General features: G+C 33.6%; 1 protein-coding gene across 1 annotated transcript; it reads right to left on the reverse strand.

Moving 5' to 3' along the window:
- Window positions 1-6,956: 6,956 nt before the first annotated feature.
- On the reverse strand, window positions 6,957-13,202 carry LOC142622308 (class V chitinase-like). The gene is made up of 2 exons (XM_075795760.1): window positions 12,002-13,202; window positions 6,957-7,257 (listed from the first exon to the last, which is right to left on the reverse strand). The coding sequence occupies exons 1-2, from the start codon at window positions 13,089-13,091 to the stop codon at window positions 7,235-7,237; spliced, it is 1,113 nt and encodes a 370-aa protein (XP_075651875.1). The 5' UTR covers window positions 13,092-13,202; the 3' UTR covers window positions 6,957-7,234.
- Window positions 13,203-16,077: the final 2,875 nt, after the last annotated feature.

The following is a 16,077-nucleotide window of genomic DNA, read 5'->3' on the forward strand; positions in this document are numbered from 1 at the left end:
AGGCTTGAAGAAACGATTGGATAATGCTAAAGGAGGCTGGGTAGAAGAATTGCCTCATGTATTATGGGCTTATCGTACTACACCCCGAAGATCGACAGGCGAGACCCCGTTTTCAATGACGTATGGAATGGAAGCTATAATACCATTAGAATCGGGCTTTCCCACCCTAAAGTCCGACCAGTATGACGAAGCGAGCAATCATGATAGTATGTATGATTGTTTGAATACTATTGAGGAAAGGAGAGAAATAGCCAGTGTGAAGCTGGGCAGCTATCAGCAGAAGCTCAAGCAGACATACGACAAAAGAGTTAGGTCCAGGCCCTTGGTACCAGGTGATTTGGTATTGAGAAAAGTAGTGGGGGTAGCAAGAAATCCTGCTTGGGGAAAGTTGGGTCCTAATTGGGAGGGGCCGTATAAAATTACCTCATTAGCAGGTATAGGGGCTTATCGTTTAGAAGATCTGGATGGAAGGGTGATTCCTCGCCCTTGGAATGTAAATAACTTACGACGTTATTATTATTAAGAAAAGAATCTCCTTTTGTGTGTGGTTTCCATTCGTCTCAATTCTGTATCAATCAAAACACAAGTGTTAAACTGACCTTAGTTCTTGTTCGGCTCCTCGGGGCACAAGTCTAAGAGAAATTAATCACTTACAAAAAATACGAGTGTTAAACTGACCTTAGTTCTTGTTCGGCTCCTCGGGCCACAAGTCTAAGAGAAATTAATCACTTGCAAAAAATACGAGTGTTAAACTGACCTTAGTGCTAAACTGATTTTTGTCCTTCTTTGGTCCCACGGACCATAACACAAGAATCATAAATCCAGCAAGGTCAAGGCTAAGGAATCTCAAGCAGCTAAGCATTAGCATAAACAAATCATTAAGCCTTGTCGCTTATTAGCATATTGAATCTCATGCCTTCTCTTTCAAACGTCAAAAAAAAAAAAAAAAAAAAAGGTTAAGTAGTGAAATTATGGTGCCCAGGTTGAGCCTTTTGTGTCTCTTAAAATCACAAGTATAATGAACAATTTTGAAGTAATATTATGATTTTTAATTCAAGTAAGCGTCTATCTGAATGCGTACAAAGTGACAGTTGGATGGCATCGCATTGTAATAAGAGTTGTACATGAAACAAAAAGAGAAAGGCTAATATTAATGTCTTAAAAAGTATTCGTTACAAAACTGGGGCCATCATATAGCCCCTTACATCCGTAAAAGAAAAAAAATAAAATAAAAAATAAGACAATAACTACAGAATGACTAAGCAACAGGTTGCTTGTCCTTTCTTTTCTCTAGTTCTTTATCTTTTTTCTTCTTTTTTGGCTCTTCAGCCAAATCACCCTCAATTACTTCGTCCACGGGCTGAGCTGGGGGAGAGGGGTCTTTTGTGGCTGGTGCATTAGAAGGATCAGGAGTAGGGATGGGCACTGCAGGATCACCTGTTGGCGGTGGGGGAGCAGGAGCTAAGCGCAATGCCGGGGGATAGTAAATGTTGTCGGGAGTTCGGAGTACAGCGTCGGCATCTATCCCAGCAGCGTCCAAAGCACGACCCCACACCTCCGAGCAGAACGCTCTGGCGACCCCTCTAAGTTGGGCAGTTAAGCTGTCAGAAGCTTTTTTCATCCTAGCATCATACGCCGCTTGCTCAGCAGCGGCCTGCTCCTGCTTTTTGGTAGCCAGCAATCCTTGCACTTGTTTGAGCTCGACAACAGTGAGGGCGAGCCTGCTTTGAGCCTGTTTTTGGGCTTCAAGAGCAAGATTTGCTTGCGACTCATAACTTTTCAGGGCTGCCTCAGCATTCTTATGAGCTTTTTCTACCTCGGACAAGCGAGTGAGGGTCTCTTTTAAATTTAACTCTGCTTCTTTTTGTGCCTTCACTGCCGCCTCGGCATTGTGATCAGCTTTTCGGGCAAGGTCCAATGAATGATCTACCCACTCCTCAGCCATAAATGAAGCCTGGACCGCCTATGATATATTCGAATTAATAGAGTTAGTCATAATAAAGAGATAAACTCATAAATGGAATGTGCAAAGACTTAGAAAATACCTTGGCTAAGTCCTGCTTCAAGGACAAGAAAACTTCCCTCTTACGGAAGGACCGCAACTCAGCCATATCTTCGGGAAGGCATAGAGCCTTCTCTAAACACTCGGCCACCAGGCTCGAGCTTCCCTTCTTCGGGTCCCTCAAGTTAGCATCATCCAAAACAGGGCTACCCAAGCTGAGGGTGAAGTTGGGTCGGAGGCTGACGCCTTCTTTGTAGACTCACTACTGGGGTCCTTCGACGAACCAGTAGGAGCAGCTTTTTTGGAAAGGGCTTTCCTAGCCCTGGTATCTTTAGCGGAAGGGTCAAGACTCTCCCCTTCTTCTATTTCTATCACATTTTTGCTACTTTGGCCTCTCTTTCATTTTTTGTCCGCCACCTCCGAGGAAGGTGCACGGGTAACAGCCGGAGTAACTGGGCGAGGTGGGACCGGAATCGCCGGTGAAGAGTCGCCTGCGTGCGCCTGCAGTAAGGCCAACAGGTCGGGCTCTTTCTCTTGGAAACCCATTTCGCTGGTTGATGGAGTGGAGCTGGAAGGAGCATCTGGACGGTAGAACACTTCAAAATCCTTCTTGGTCACCTCGGGAGGATTTGGTTCGGGCGTGGCAGCTCTTTCCTCGGCGACAAGATTAGTAGCTTGGTCCAAAGGAGGATGAAGTAATTGGGAGGCAAGAGGAGCAGGAAGCTGTGCGTCTTGAGTTCCTACCGGCGGAGGTGCGAGCAGTAGGAATCCAGGGGCCGCAACGTCAATCCAAGCTAATCGTAGATCCCTTGCTCTGATTACGTTCTTCGGGATTTGGAAACGTTTGGTGGATGGTGTGTACCCGAGGATGATGTGGGCTGCTCGGAGTTGTCCGTCCCGGTGTACAAATATTTTTGACCGAAGAATCCTGTTCAGGTCAGCTCGGTTCACAGCAGATAAGTTTGGAGCGGTATGGAAATCGTCTGCAATAAGGAATGAAATTGTTAGAATGAATAAGTTAAACAAAGCAGTACACATAAAAATTTGGTCACTCCTAAATACTAGGTCAGTCCTCTTGAACACTACCTGGCGTCCCTTCTCGGGTAGGGCAGTGTAAGCCGTCATGCCAGTTGCCCGAGACGACAAGGTAATCTTCGTCCATCCCTTTACTCGAGTCGGGTAAGCAAGAGATCAGCCTAACGGAAGGGAATCTACATTTCATGTAATATTTAGTCCTATCCCCTTTTTGGTAGTTGTACACCCAATTTACATCTTGCCATGTCAAATTGGTCCCCATCTTTCGGTTAAGTGCGTCTACGCATCCTAAAATTCTAAGGACATTTGGGGAACACTGTGAGGGGGTAAGCCTATAATTTATTAAAAAATCTCTGGTTACTCTACCCATAGGAATCTCCATGCCCCCCTCGATAAATGCAATCATGGGAATCAAAACGGATTCAGGTGGGCGAGATACGAGTGGAATCTCTTCTTCCTCACAATACATGATGTTTACGTCATCAGGGATCCTATATCGGTTTTTAAAGGCAGCCTTTGCCTCGTCTGTGTTAACTAACTTAGCGTACCTACCCATCCCCGTGACAAAAGGAGAAAAGAAAGCAAGTAGAAAGAAGCAGAAGGAAAATGAACACACCTCTGAAGATCGCTTAAAATTGGTCCTCAGGAGCTCACTCTTCTTTTAATACTTCAAAATGCCAAAATGAACTTCCTCCAGCTTGAAGGTTCGCTTTTATAGGGGTGAGAAAGTGGAAGTAATGAGGTAAAAATAAAGGCGGTAACTTTCCCGCTCATAGCTGGGAGCGAAATCTGAGCTATGCATTATCCATCCAGCCGTAGAACGTGCGCGGGAAAGGAAACGCTAGACTCCATAAATACTCCATCGTAGAATACGAGGCGCCTGACGCGGGTCATGGGGCAGTGAAAAGACGCCTGTACGTGTGAAAACAAGGGGACAGGTAAGAAGCGTGTATGCGAAGTTAAAACTTGGTTATTAATTTATGATTAATAGCTCAAGTGTTAAAGGGGCTGTTGTGAGGTGCCGAGGACCCAGAAGCCCGAGGACCCGAGGAAGGGAAGACTGACACGTAGCAAGTAAGATGATATAAAAGAATAGGGAAATTCACCTGACGATTCCCGAAGATGAGATGGCATGGACACTGGTGACGTAAGGGACGTATTGCACATATCTGAAGGTGGCAGTGTAACCTAGGAGATTGCATTGAATGATTGGCACCAACCTTTCTGGCCGCATTAATGAGAAGATACCAGCTTTGTCCGTTGCATTAATGAAGATATGACTTGAACAGTGTATAACGCAGAGTTGGAGTTTTGTTCTGTTACCGACAGAACGGACGGTGTCGGGAGGAAAAACTTGATAGATGGCAAGGTGTAAGGTTGAGATGATAGGAGCGAATTATATAAATAGGGGCTGAAAGAGATGGAGGGGGACTTTTGTTGTTGGACCCTCTCTACCAAATATATTGTATAAGGACCTTTGATCAGGAAACTAGGAGGAGGAGTTTTAACGAGTTTGTGAATTTTTAGGTCCTTACAGAAGCATTTTAAAGTCCAGACCAATTAACTACTGGAATAGACTGTAAGAGAAACACAATAACAATGTTTCCAGGACAAAATCCTAAGCAGCTATAATTTATAATATATACAAAATTGAAAACATTTTACTTTCAGTTGATCTTACAATATTATGTCACAATTTTGCACATCATTATTTTGATGTACATATTTTTAATTGAATTTAAATTCTATTCTATAAAACCTTTTATCAGAATCTTGACATATTATTATTTTTTAAATAGTAGAATATATAATTTTATGTACAAATATGATCATAATAAATGTCTAATGCTAAAATATATAGTTCCATATACAAATAGAATCATAATAAATATTTATTAATAACTATCATAATGAATAGATTTCATATTTAAACCAAAGAGAAGAGAAAAAAAAAATATTATGTTAAATTTTCTCATACATCAAACATGCTATATATGTGTGTGTGTGTGTGTGTATATATATATATATATAAACAAAGACGTTTAACTTTTTATTAATCTTATAATATTTGTCACATAAGTTTTTGTGATCTCACATGCATTTCACACATTATTCTTTTATAATATATATTTTAACTCATTTTAAATTCTATTCTATATTTAAACTTTCTATAGTTAAAAAAAAAAAAAATCCATTAGAATCTTGTCACATCATTTAAAAAAAATAGTAAAACAAATAGTTCGATCTATATAAAAAACAATAATAATAAATTTCAATTAATAATTATCATGATTATCAAATTACATTTTTCGACAATGAATAAAAGAGATAATAAAAAAAATTCACCAACCTTATAACTTAAGAAATTGGCATCTCCTGATGTTTATAACGGAAACATCCATAGTTTAGATTCTCTCTCTCCCAAACTATTAAATTATGAAGAAAAAAATAGAGAATTATATACTAACTACTAAATGGGTTGTGCATTCTTTCCCATCTCCTTTATATATATTAGATAAGAAAATATTTTGGGATTCTCCTATCTCTATGAAGACCGCAAAATGTTGGACCAATAGAAATTTAACTCAATGAAAAACCTAAATCTTTTCTCCCAAAAAGAAATTGTAATTGTGTCAAACTATCATTAAGGGTCAATTTTTCCTAACAACTTGAGGTTTTAATCTTTGTAAATCAATCTCTCACGCAATATATTTTATTATTAACATGAGGTTGTAATAATACCTTTGATTATTTTTATTTTATTATTTACGCCTTAAAATTAATTTAGTTTACTCTTGTTATATTGTATATAGTGTTTCTTTTATTTGTAACAGCACGATGTGTTAGTTCGAAATAGTAGGAAGTATCAGTTGAATTACAAAGCTCTTGACAATGGGGAGGATAAATATAATTATGTTGTGCATATTAAATGCTTAAAATTGGGTCTCTCACTATGTAAATATGTAAAACTTAGAAAATAAACGTATCATATCTTATAACATATATAAAATTCATATATGCAACATACAGCTTCTTGTTGCAACTAATCATAATTCTTCTAAGTCCCCTTAGTCTATATAATCAAACCTTAGTAAATGGAAAGTTGCCTTTAAACTCCCTCTTGTTGGGATTTTTTATTTATCTATAGAGAATTAACTTTTTAGCTCATAACTTTGTCTATATAAGGTCTATCTTTTGTAATTGGTATGATCTTATCTCTATCTCCTCTTTTCCTTTTTAAATTTTTGTTTATGAGAAAAGTGATGGGCGAAGCCCCTCCCTCCAAGGCTGTCAAAATCATGATCATAATTGTTCCAAAATCGTTTGGAGTCCAAAATACCAGTTATAAATCTCACCTAAAAATCCAATTTTCTTTAGGCTACCCAAAGCCCAGTTAGCTCCAACAAAAAAAAAAAAAAAAAAGCCCAATAAGCCCTTATAAGTTTTGGAACTGTCAAAATTACCCCTTTGTGAAATGAAAAAAAAAACTCTCTCTCTCTCTCTCTTCCCCCCCCCCCCCCCCCCCACCCACTTTACTTTGCACTCAGCCAAGTTTTGTTGCTTGGTCTTCATATGAACCAAACTGATCTTTAATGGCTAAAATATCTCCCTCTCTCTCTCTCTCTCATATTCACCTCACTTCGCTTTACTTGCACTCAACCAAGTTTTATTGCTTAGTCTTCATATGAACCAAACTGATCTTTAAGCTAAAATCTTTCTTATTGGAGGTCAGAAATATTATTCATTGGCCTTTTTACACATAAACTAACGTTAGATACACAAAAATTTTCTTTCTTTTTTTTTTTTTTTGAAATATTGCTAAGTTGACAAATTTTTATTAGAGTAACATCACTTTCATATGAACCATCATTAACACAACTTTAAGTATTGTGTACAAATCACAACATATATCAATAATTGTGAAAAAAAAAAACATTTTGACAAATTTTGGGTCATTATTTTTTTCCCTTATTTGATAATTCAAAAAGATTACAATAGAGGAATATTATTTGAACCTTAAATGTCTTCAAAACCTCAAAATATGTCAACTAGTTTTTTTTTTTTTTTTTTTTTCCTTCTAAGAATCTACATGCCAACTAGTTGAGCTAGAGGGCTCATGAACTTATTATTATTACAAATTTATTGTTACACATAACATCCTATCATATTATACTTTTACATCGGATCCTCTATATTCTATGCTCCCCATGCACTTGAAGCTGTGACAAGAGTAAGAATTACAAGTTAGAGGTAAGAACATCCTGTCATCTAGATTTACTATATATATAACAAACTCTAGATATTCTTTTTTTTTTTTTTTGCTGAGAATAAACTCTAGATCCTAGAATATCTTTTCTTTGTGGCTAATGATTATTTTCTCCTGTCTTCAAATAACTTTCACTTATTAAAGACTTCAATAAACTATATAATTCCTCTATAGTTTGATGCGGTTTTAAATTAAATCCTAATTTTTTTAAAATAAAAATCATTAAAATCCTAAACTTTTTAAATTGTTTCAATTTGCACCCTCCAGAAGTTATTATTAACTGGAAGTGATAGAACATATAAGTTGTGAGTTGTGGCTAAAATCTACTTAAACCAAAAAAATTAAATCATTACATATGATATTATAAGACTTTTGTGCACTATTGGAGAGTTGTGAAATTATGTAAAAAAACAATCGTTTAGTTATTATCTCTAAAATATTCAAAATTAAGTTACATGTATTACGTTCGAATTAGATCATAAAATACTATAAAAAAAACGCGTTTAAAATAATAAATGTTACATCAAGCAAATCATGGTAAGAGAGATGTTACATCCACAACATTTTTACAATACTTTTACAACAAATTACAGGTGGTTAGTTGTTATTGGTTCAAATTTGAACCTAACACTAAGATTACTTTTTTGCCTCAACAATAATAACCAGTAACAACCTGCCACTTAGAATTTGTTGTAAAAATATAGTAAAAATATTATGGACATGTCATTTCTCTTATGGTAATAGATAATAATTTTCCCACTCTACGTACCCATAATAATAGATAATAAATGTCATCCGGAAAAGTATGGTTTTATAGGCTAAACGCTGCATTTAAAAATTTTCACCAAACACTCAATTTCTCTTTTTTGGGTTGGTCCAAAAAGTTGAACCAAATGGGCACTAAATTGTACAACACACAAGTTTTGCCATATAGCACCGTAAGTACATTAAATTTATTGACATAATTTGGTTGTAGTGAAACTGTTTTGCCAACATTTCAAGAAGTTTAGAAAACTACATCAATTAACAAAAAATTCTATACAAATTTAGAAAAAATTTATTATTTATTATAATCATATAATTTTTTTAACAAAAAAAAAAGGTCTTATACGTTTGGTATACTGAATTTACGACAGAAATTGTAGTTTTTATTACTAAGAATAAAATGTGTTGTAATATAATAACTAAACTTATTCATTAGTTTGGTTGTGAGTTATAATTAACATTAGAATAAAACTTAACATTTATTTTAGGAAATTTCTTACTCATACAATTATATTTCCTTAAAAATTGTTATTTTTAAATTTATGAGAGACATGTTTTATTTTTTATGATTTTTTTATTTTTATAATTGTTAGATGTATATGAAAAATTTGTTTACTTGGAAATATATTAAGTTTTGAAATTATTGCACTTACAAAGGAATAACTAATACAACCTTTTAAAGAGGAATAGTAATTCCTCATTTTGAAAGATAGCTATTCATAAGGAATTATTATTCCTTGTAATAAAAACATAATCAAACTAAATAATAACTAAACCATAAGAATAACTATTACATTACAACACCTATTACAGTCTACTAAACATGCCCTAAGTGTCATACGTAATACGACTAATAGTTAAAATTACTAATATAGTTTTCTCTAAATAAAATTCCCTTAACCACAGTTTCAAGAAATTTAAAATGGCCGGGTTGCATTATCTAATATAATAATGTATTATGTTTTTATTGTTTTTATGAAACTTTGGCCTTTCAAAATATGCTTTTTTCCACATCACTTAAAGTAATTTTCATTATTTAATTTCAATCATATTTATAAAAAATAAAAAAATTGTTTAGATATGAGTTTTGATTAATTAGTGTATTGCACAAACATAATACTACTTTTTAAAGTTTAAACAATAGAAATCCAAACAAAAATAAGTATTTTTACTTAAATAAGTATTTTTATTTAGGTGGAAAGAAAAATTATTCCTTGTCAAACAAAGTAATTTAGTCATTATTTTCCACACACAAAAAAAGAAAGCGTTAGTGCCTTTTCTATTGGCAGTATGTAAAGGACTAAAAAACACCCATATATTTTTTTTTTTTTTGCCGAGGAATGCTTTAACCAAAAAAAAAAAAAAAAAAGAAAAGAAAAGAAAGAAAGAACACCATCGGACGTGTTTGAGGTTTTGGAATTGAGAATATAAGTTTGAATGATAATAATCAGTTATCTGATTATAATCAACTAAAGGAAAGAATCCCTTCAAAAGAAAAGTCTCAACTTATAGTTGTTTGCACGTTGACATGTCAATGTGCAGACAACTATAAGTTGAGGACTGTGAATTATTGTGGGGTTTGAGGTCTTTGTTGAAATGAATCTTGTCTGAATAATGAGTTTGAAATTAAAAATGGGTTTTTGGGTTGGTTTGGTTTGCTTGAGAAAAATGATGTTTTTGCTTTAATTATCTTTTTCTTGCATTGATATAAGATATTAGTATTGTCGGTGTACTGACTATGTCACAAAATTTTGCAAGATTGATGTTAAGTTAAATGGAAATGAAGGCCATTGAAAGTGTGCAATTTTGAGATGTGCTTATTTGATTTATTACTGTTTCTTTGGGGAAAATGTGCTAGTGGGCTATGTAGATATGTGCAGTGCTCAACCTTTTCAATTTTTAGTGTTTTGGTCATTGGGGGATTTTGTTTACTTTATGAATTGGGGTAGCCTGTTGGTGTGTATATGATGGTGTCACCGGCTGTGAATTTTTGGTGTGGGCATTCTTGTCTTTGTAGGTTATGCCAACTTTTTTCTCATTGCTTTTGTTCAGCCTCAATCTGAATTTCAATTACATAAGTTTGGGTTTTATGTTCAATCCAAATTTCATATTGAAATGAAAGTAATTGTCTCGTCTATGCATAATTCATGCTTGTGACAAATGGAAACGTATAAATTTTGTTGACAAGTTTACTGTTTTCCTTTCTTAAAAGTATTGTGGAACTATAAGTTGAGACTTTTTTTTTTTTTTTGGTTTGCTTTTTATTAGAGGAAGTTCAGATTGCAGACTTTAAAATCAGTGACAACATCTTTTTTGAACTGCCCTTCAGCCTTATAACTTACTTCATGGCCCAAAACTATGATAACTATTGCTACTATTTTATCAACATTTATATGTTTATATTGTACTTGTAATGTAAAGGTAGACATATAAAAAATAATAAATGTTGTACATATTTGTAAAAAATGGCAAGTATTATATATATTTGCCACTTCTATGTCTCTAAGATGGAAATTTACAATGTATCATATAATGAAAAGAAGAATTTCCTCGATTTTTTTTTTTTTTTGTTTGTGATTTGCATGTATTGAAACGCTAAAGAGTTATCAGCTATGATTGCAACCTCTCTCTATATATATATGGGATGAGCTAAAACTACACCTGGTGTAACTTTGTAAGAGTTACAACTTTTATAAGTTATTGATTTGTAATAAATCTAACGGTAGAAACACTCTAATGGCCATGTCATCAACCTTCTACAAATAAGTAATCTAATAGCATTAATTATCTCCAACTATGTCCATAAATGTTTTGTACCCTTATAGAAAACTTATTATGGTTGAACGTTGAAGTTTATTATCCATACTCTAATTTTTCACACCACAATATCCTCATTTTCCTATAATTCATTCTGCACAAAAGAATCGTATATCACCCACCTCTCCTGATCTCCATAACAATTGGCAAACACCAAAAATTAGTTGAAAACATATATGCTGGAATAGCACTCTCCCAAAATCCTAAGCTCTCTCCTAGGTTTTGTACCTTTGAATTGCTTGGTGAGCTCCATGTAGAATCTGAATTCTTAAAAAACTAAGGACAACATAGCAGGATTTTTTTTTAACGATTAAATTGTTTGGTGAATCCCAAATCCTAAGCTCTCAACTGGGTTTGTATTTTTTTTTCTGTAGACTCAGTGGCGGGATTTTATAGTGGGGAGATATATGTTTATGTTGGCAAAAAGGGTCAAAATCAATTATAGGAAGATGTGGTGAGAAAATTATAATAAAGAAAGGAAAGTTTATGAATTTTCTATAAGGAGACAAAACATTTAATAAGTTTGCCGGAGGGAGTTAATGACATGACCACTACTTTCTATCTACCATTAGATCTAATAGGAATTAATGGTTTAAAAATGGTGAACCTTTTGCAAAGTTACACACGCGCGCACACACACACATATATGTGAGTTAGGTTCAAGTTACACCTGGTGTAACTCTAAGCAATGTTACACCACTCAACATTTTTTAATTGAATGCGAATATTGATAAATCCACCGTTAGATTATATTATCTTCATATATCCTTCATGCTTGCAAAATTTCAAGGTGATCAAAGATTAATAGTCATATCATCAATCAATTGTTAAAATTTAAATTTTTGTAGTTTAAAATAATGCATAAAAAATGAGTTTATAGATTAAATGGTAAATAACATCCGATTGATATGAAAATTGACATGCATGTTAAGAATATATAAAACATGTAATTTAATAGTTGGATTTTCAAAATATTAATTCAATAACAAGTTATTGAATTACGCAAACATTCTCGTACATATTTGCATCACAAAAATCAGCCATCGAGCCTTGACATTCTTTAAATATTGTACGAATTGAAGCAAATATAAATTATTAAATAAACTCATACTAACCTGCTTGAGCAAGGATCGAATTTAGGTCTGCACCAACGTGCCATGCAAAGTAACCAAGCAATCCCTTTCCCTTAGCATATGTTACCTTGGTAGACGTACTATTCGTATCATCATAACCAATCCATGTCGTCCCAGAATAACAATAGTTTGTAACAATGGAGGAATTGTACACTGCTGTGAAATTTTTGAGACCCTTGATTTGGCTATATGTTATGGACCCGTCAGAGGATATAGCGGTAGCTGTCCCATTAGCAGGTGCAAATATTCCATGGTTATTAGCATTTACTAAACTCCATGCGTAGCCATAAAATGGAATTCCATATACCACTTTTTTGGCTGGCACAGCCTGAATCCAAGCTTTGATCCCAGTATCTCCGCTAATTTGGCTTGTTGTAATATTGTACAACCCAGCAGGAGGTGCAGTAAAATTTGGTGCCCAACTGGGTCCATAAAAATCATAGGCCATAATATTGATCCAATCCGAACTGTTTGAAATAGCTTGAAAAGGATAATTCAAGCCTCCATAGTAGCTTGAAGTGTAAAACACAGCTGCAGATAGAAGCAACGCTGTCTTGTTAGAGGTCTTAGACTCGTTGGCCACTGCAGCTCTCCACTCGTTGAGGAGATAGCCAAAGTTGGTCATTTCAGTGGCTGAAGATGGGTACTCCCAGTCAAGGTCAAGGCCATAAAAGTTGTAAGACCTGGCTAGCTTTATAGAGGAATCTATGAATGATTTACGGGTACTGTTTTGGCTAGCCATTGATGCAAAAGTTGAGGCATTAGCATTTCCTCCACCAATGGATAAGAGGGTTTTAACTGAAGGGTTTTTCTGTTGTACAGTGGCGGTGAAGTTTGCGAAAGGAGCTGAGTGTGAGGAAGAAACTGTGACTTGATATGTGGTTGAGTTGAGATCGGCAAAGGCACAAAATAGATGGGTGAAGAGTGTGGAATTGATGCTGGAAGCCAGGTATCCACTCTCGGGAAACCAGTATGCGGCTTTCACCACAGTTGTTGTTTGGGCTGAAGAGAAGTGGAATTGGTGAAGGAAAAGGAGAGTGAAAAATGCATATGGAAGGGTTTTGGAAGCCATTGAAGGAAAGTATAGGTAGTGTACGTTACAAGCTAGCTAGGAGATATTGCTTTGAGCTTTGAAATAAGAGTGGACATGTATTTATAGCCTTTTTCTTTGCCTTTTCTTTTTATCTCTTATTAGTTTGTTTTAATTCTGAGTATTTGATTGATTGGTTCTTGGATCATTATATGCAAATTGCGTACAAGATAGTGTGTTTGAACTTTGAACATTCCTTATGAACTGTTTAAATGAAGACTTCTGACTTCTTAGAGAGATTATTGCAGCTAGCTAGTTGATGATGCCGTGTCGGCGTGATCTAAATATATGATCTATATAGTTCCGTTTTTGACTAACTATAATTATATGTTTACATTTATATTGTACTATCTATCAATGTAAGATTCTAATTAAGATTTCCATGGTAGACTCTGAATGAACTTTTTTATAAATAAATAAAAATAAATAAAAAATAAAAAAACATTGTCGATAATATAATTGTATGTAACATTGTCCACATTTGTAAAAAGATAGACCAAGAGTTTCAATTTTTTTTTCTTCATCTTATCTTTCATCGATCTGAACCCAAAAATTGATATTTGAATACATCACATATATTCTATAGTCCATTCCAACTATGAAATTTCAAGACATCAAATTTCATCTGATTCACAAACTATATGATCTCAAGAAACTTTTTAACTCAATCAAGTCCATATAATTTTGAAATCAATCTACTTCATAAATAAATAAGTCAATAACAGCAAGGATATTTTCAGTTTTGTACCACTTGGTTGTGACCACGCTAGTGTGTGGAGCTCCAAAATTGGCTGATCAAATTAAACACATGCACGGAGAATAAACTTTGAAGAAAGGGATTCTATAAAGCCAATGCCTACCCAACAGGTGCAGTATGGTCCCAACCAGCCCTCCTACAAAGTGGATGCCGTAACTTTAATGTGACAGTACTATATCGATCTGAATTTCTGATATTTGCTATTTGTAGAGAGGCTATAAAAGAACCCTACTGCGTGCCTTATCTGCTATCAAGGTCAAGGCTCCAATTGAATACACCTTTGAGTGCAGAACAGAAGCTAAGGTTTCTCTCATACCTTAGGTGTAGAGGCCATTCAAGCCAATAAAATAGATGGGGAAAAATCATCTCACAGATTATAAGTCAGTCATGAGCTGCCTAACTGGTCCATTTTGTTTATAGCACAAGACATCGAGGCTTTATTGAGTAAATGATAAACATTGTTCCACACACCTTAATTCATACACTTTTATACAGAATTGAAAAAAATATTATAGTACCTTACTTCATACACTTTTATACACAATTGAAAAAAATATTAAAGTGTGTAAAAGCTTATGCCTTAAAGTGTGGGTAATAAACACACACTTTAATGAGTAACTAGTGTGAGTTGCACATGCAAGGCACGTGCAGACCCTTTAGTGAAAAAATTAATATAGATTTTTTTTGTTGAAGAAGTATGAAATCAAGTGATTAAATTTAAAATGGCTATTTGAATATCTATGTACTATGACAATTACTTAGAACTTATTTACTAAATGTAATATCTACTCACTAAAAAATGCTACAAAGAATTATAATGAATGTCATTGTCTTTCTACAATATTAAAATTTTCGCAATGAATAATAATATTTGCTACAATTTTTTTGAAGATCTTCATTAAACTAAATATTTGCGATCATCTATAATGAAAATTTTGTTTTTCATATTTAATTCTTTATTATCTTATTTTATGAGTTTAACTACGATTTTTAGCTTACTTATTTTTAATGAATACCCTTGTAAGCGGGAAAATAAATTTAAAAAAAAAAAAAACAAAAGACATATGTCATCAAAGTTTCTATTAGATAAAATTATAAATGTAAAAGATTTAAACCTAATAAATTAGTGTTCTCTAGGTAACAAACAGACTACCATATATCATCATTCTAACTTTCCGAGCATGACTACCAGTCTACCACATAAAATTCAAAATACACAGAAATTTTTCGGGACATTAAAATTTAGTAGAAATATATTAGACATTTCACAATGGAATATTTTAGTAATTATAAGATTTTGTTAGGGTTTAACTAAGAGAGAAATAATAGGGGTATATGCTCATTTATAAAATATAAATGATGAAATTATTCAACTTTAGTTTAGGGGGGAATGCAACTACCCCAAACATAAAGGAGAAAAGTGTTACTTTGTCAATTTGTGTGTGTGTGTAAAACAGTATGTGTGTGTGTTTTTATTTTTATTTAAAAAAAAAAAAAAACTTGAAACAATGTGTAAAAAATATCAACCTAAAAATATTATGCATTAAAAAATGAATTTTAGTTCAACAAATTGAATAAACTAAAAAAAAAGTCTAGAAACAGAACAAAAAGTCACGATATTTTTAGCTTTATTTTTAGCTATGGTGGGTCCTAGTATGATATTTTACTATTTTATTTTAGAGTAATGTTACGTCCACAATATTTTCATAATAAATCTTAGGTGGTAAATTGCTACTGGTTTTAAATTAGACTAACCACTTTTAACCGTGCATTTAAAAATAAAATAAAAAGGCAATTGAAGAAAATTGTGCATAAAACAATGAGTTTTAGCTTACTAAATTTGACTAAACAAAAAAAGAAGTATAGGAACACAACAAAATGTCACATAAAAAAAAAATTTTAGGAATATAACAAAATGTCACAACATTTTCGTAATATTTTTTATTTCTAGCTATGGTAGGTCCAAATTTGATATTTTATTATTTAATTTTTACATTCACAGCATTTTCACAACAAATTTTAGGTAAAAAATTATTACAGGTTTTAAAATTATGCATTAAAAAAAAAAAACAAAAAAAAATACAAGAAAATCATATGTGAAATGTACAGTGAATTTTGGCTCACCCAATTTGACTATATATACTAAAAAAGAAGTCTAAGAATACAACAAAATATTAAAACATTTTCACAATACTTTTATTTTTAGGATCT

This window comes from Castanea sativa, chromosome 1 (genome assembly GCF_040712315.1).
Source record: "Castanea sativa cultivar Marrone di Chiusa Pesio chromosome 1, ASM4071231v1".
Classification (NCBI taxonomy): Eukaryota; Viridiplantae; Streptophyta; class Magnoliopsida; order Fagales; family Fagaceae; genus Castanea; species Castanea sativa.

Excerpts from the sequence above, each read along its gene's own strand:
- LOC142622308 (XM_075795760.1), bottom strand. The coding sequence starts at position 13,091 with ATGGCTTCCAAAACCCTTCCATATGCATTTTTCACTCTCCTTTTCCTT. Across the intron at positions 7,258-12,001 it reads TTCGATCCTTGCTCAAGCAG|CTTCAAGTGCATGGGGAGCA; the intron begins GTTAGTATGAGT and ends CTCTTGTCACAG.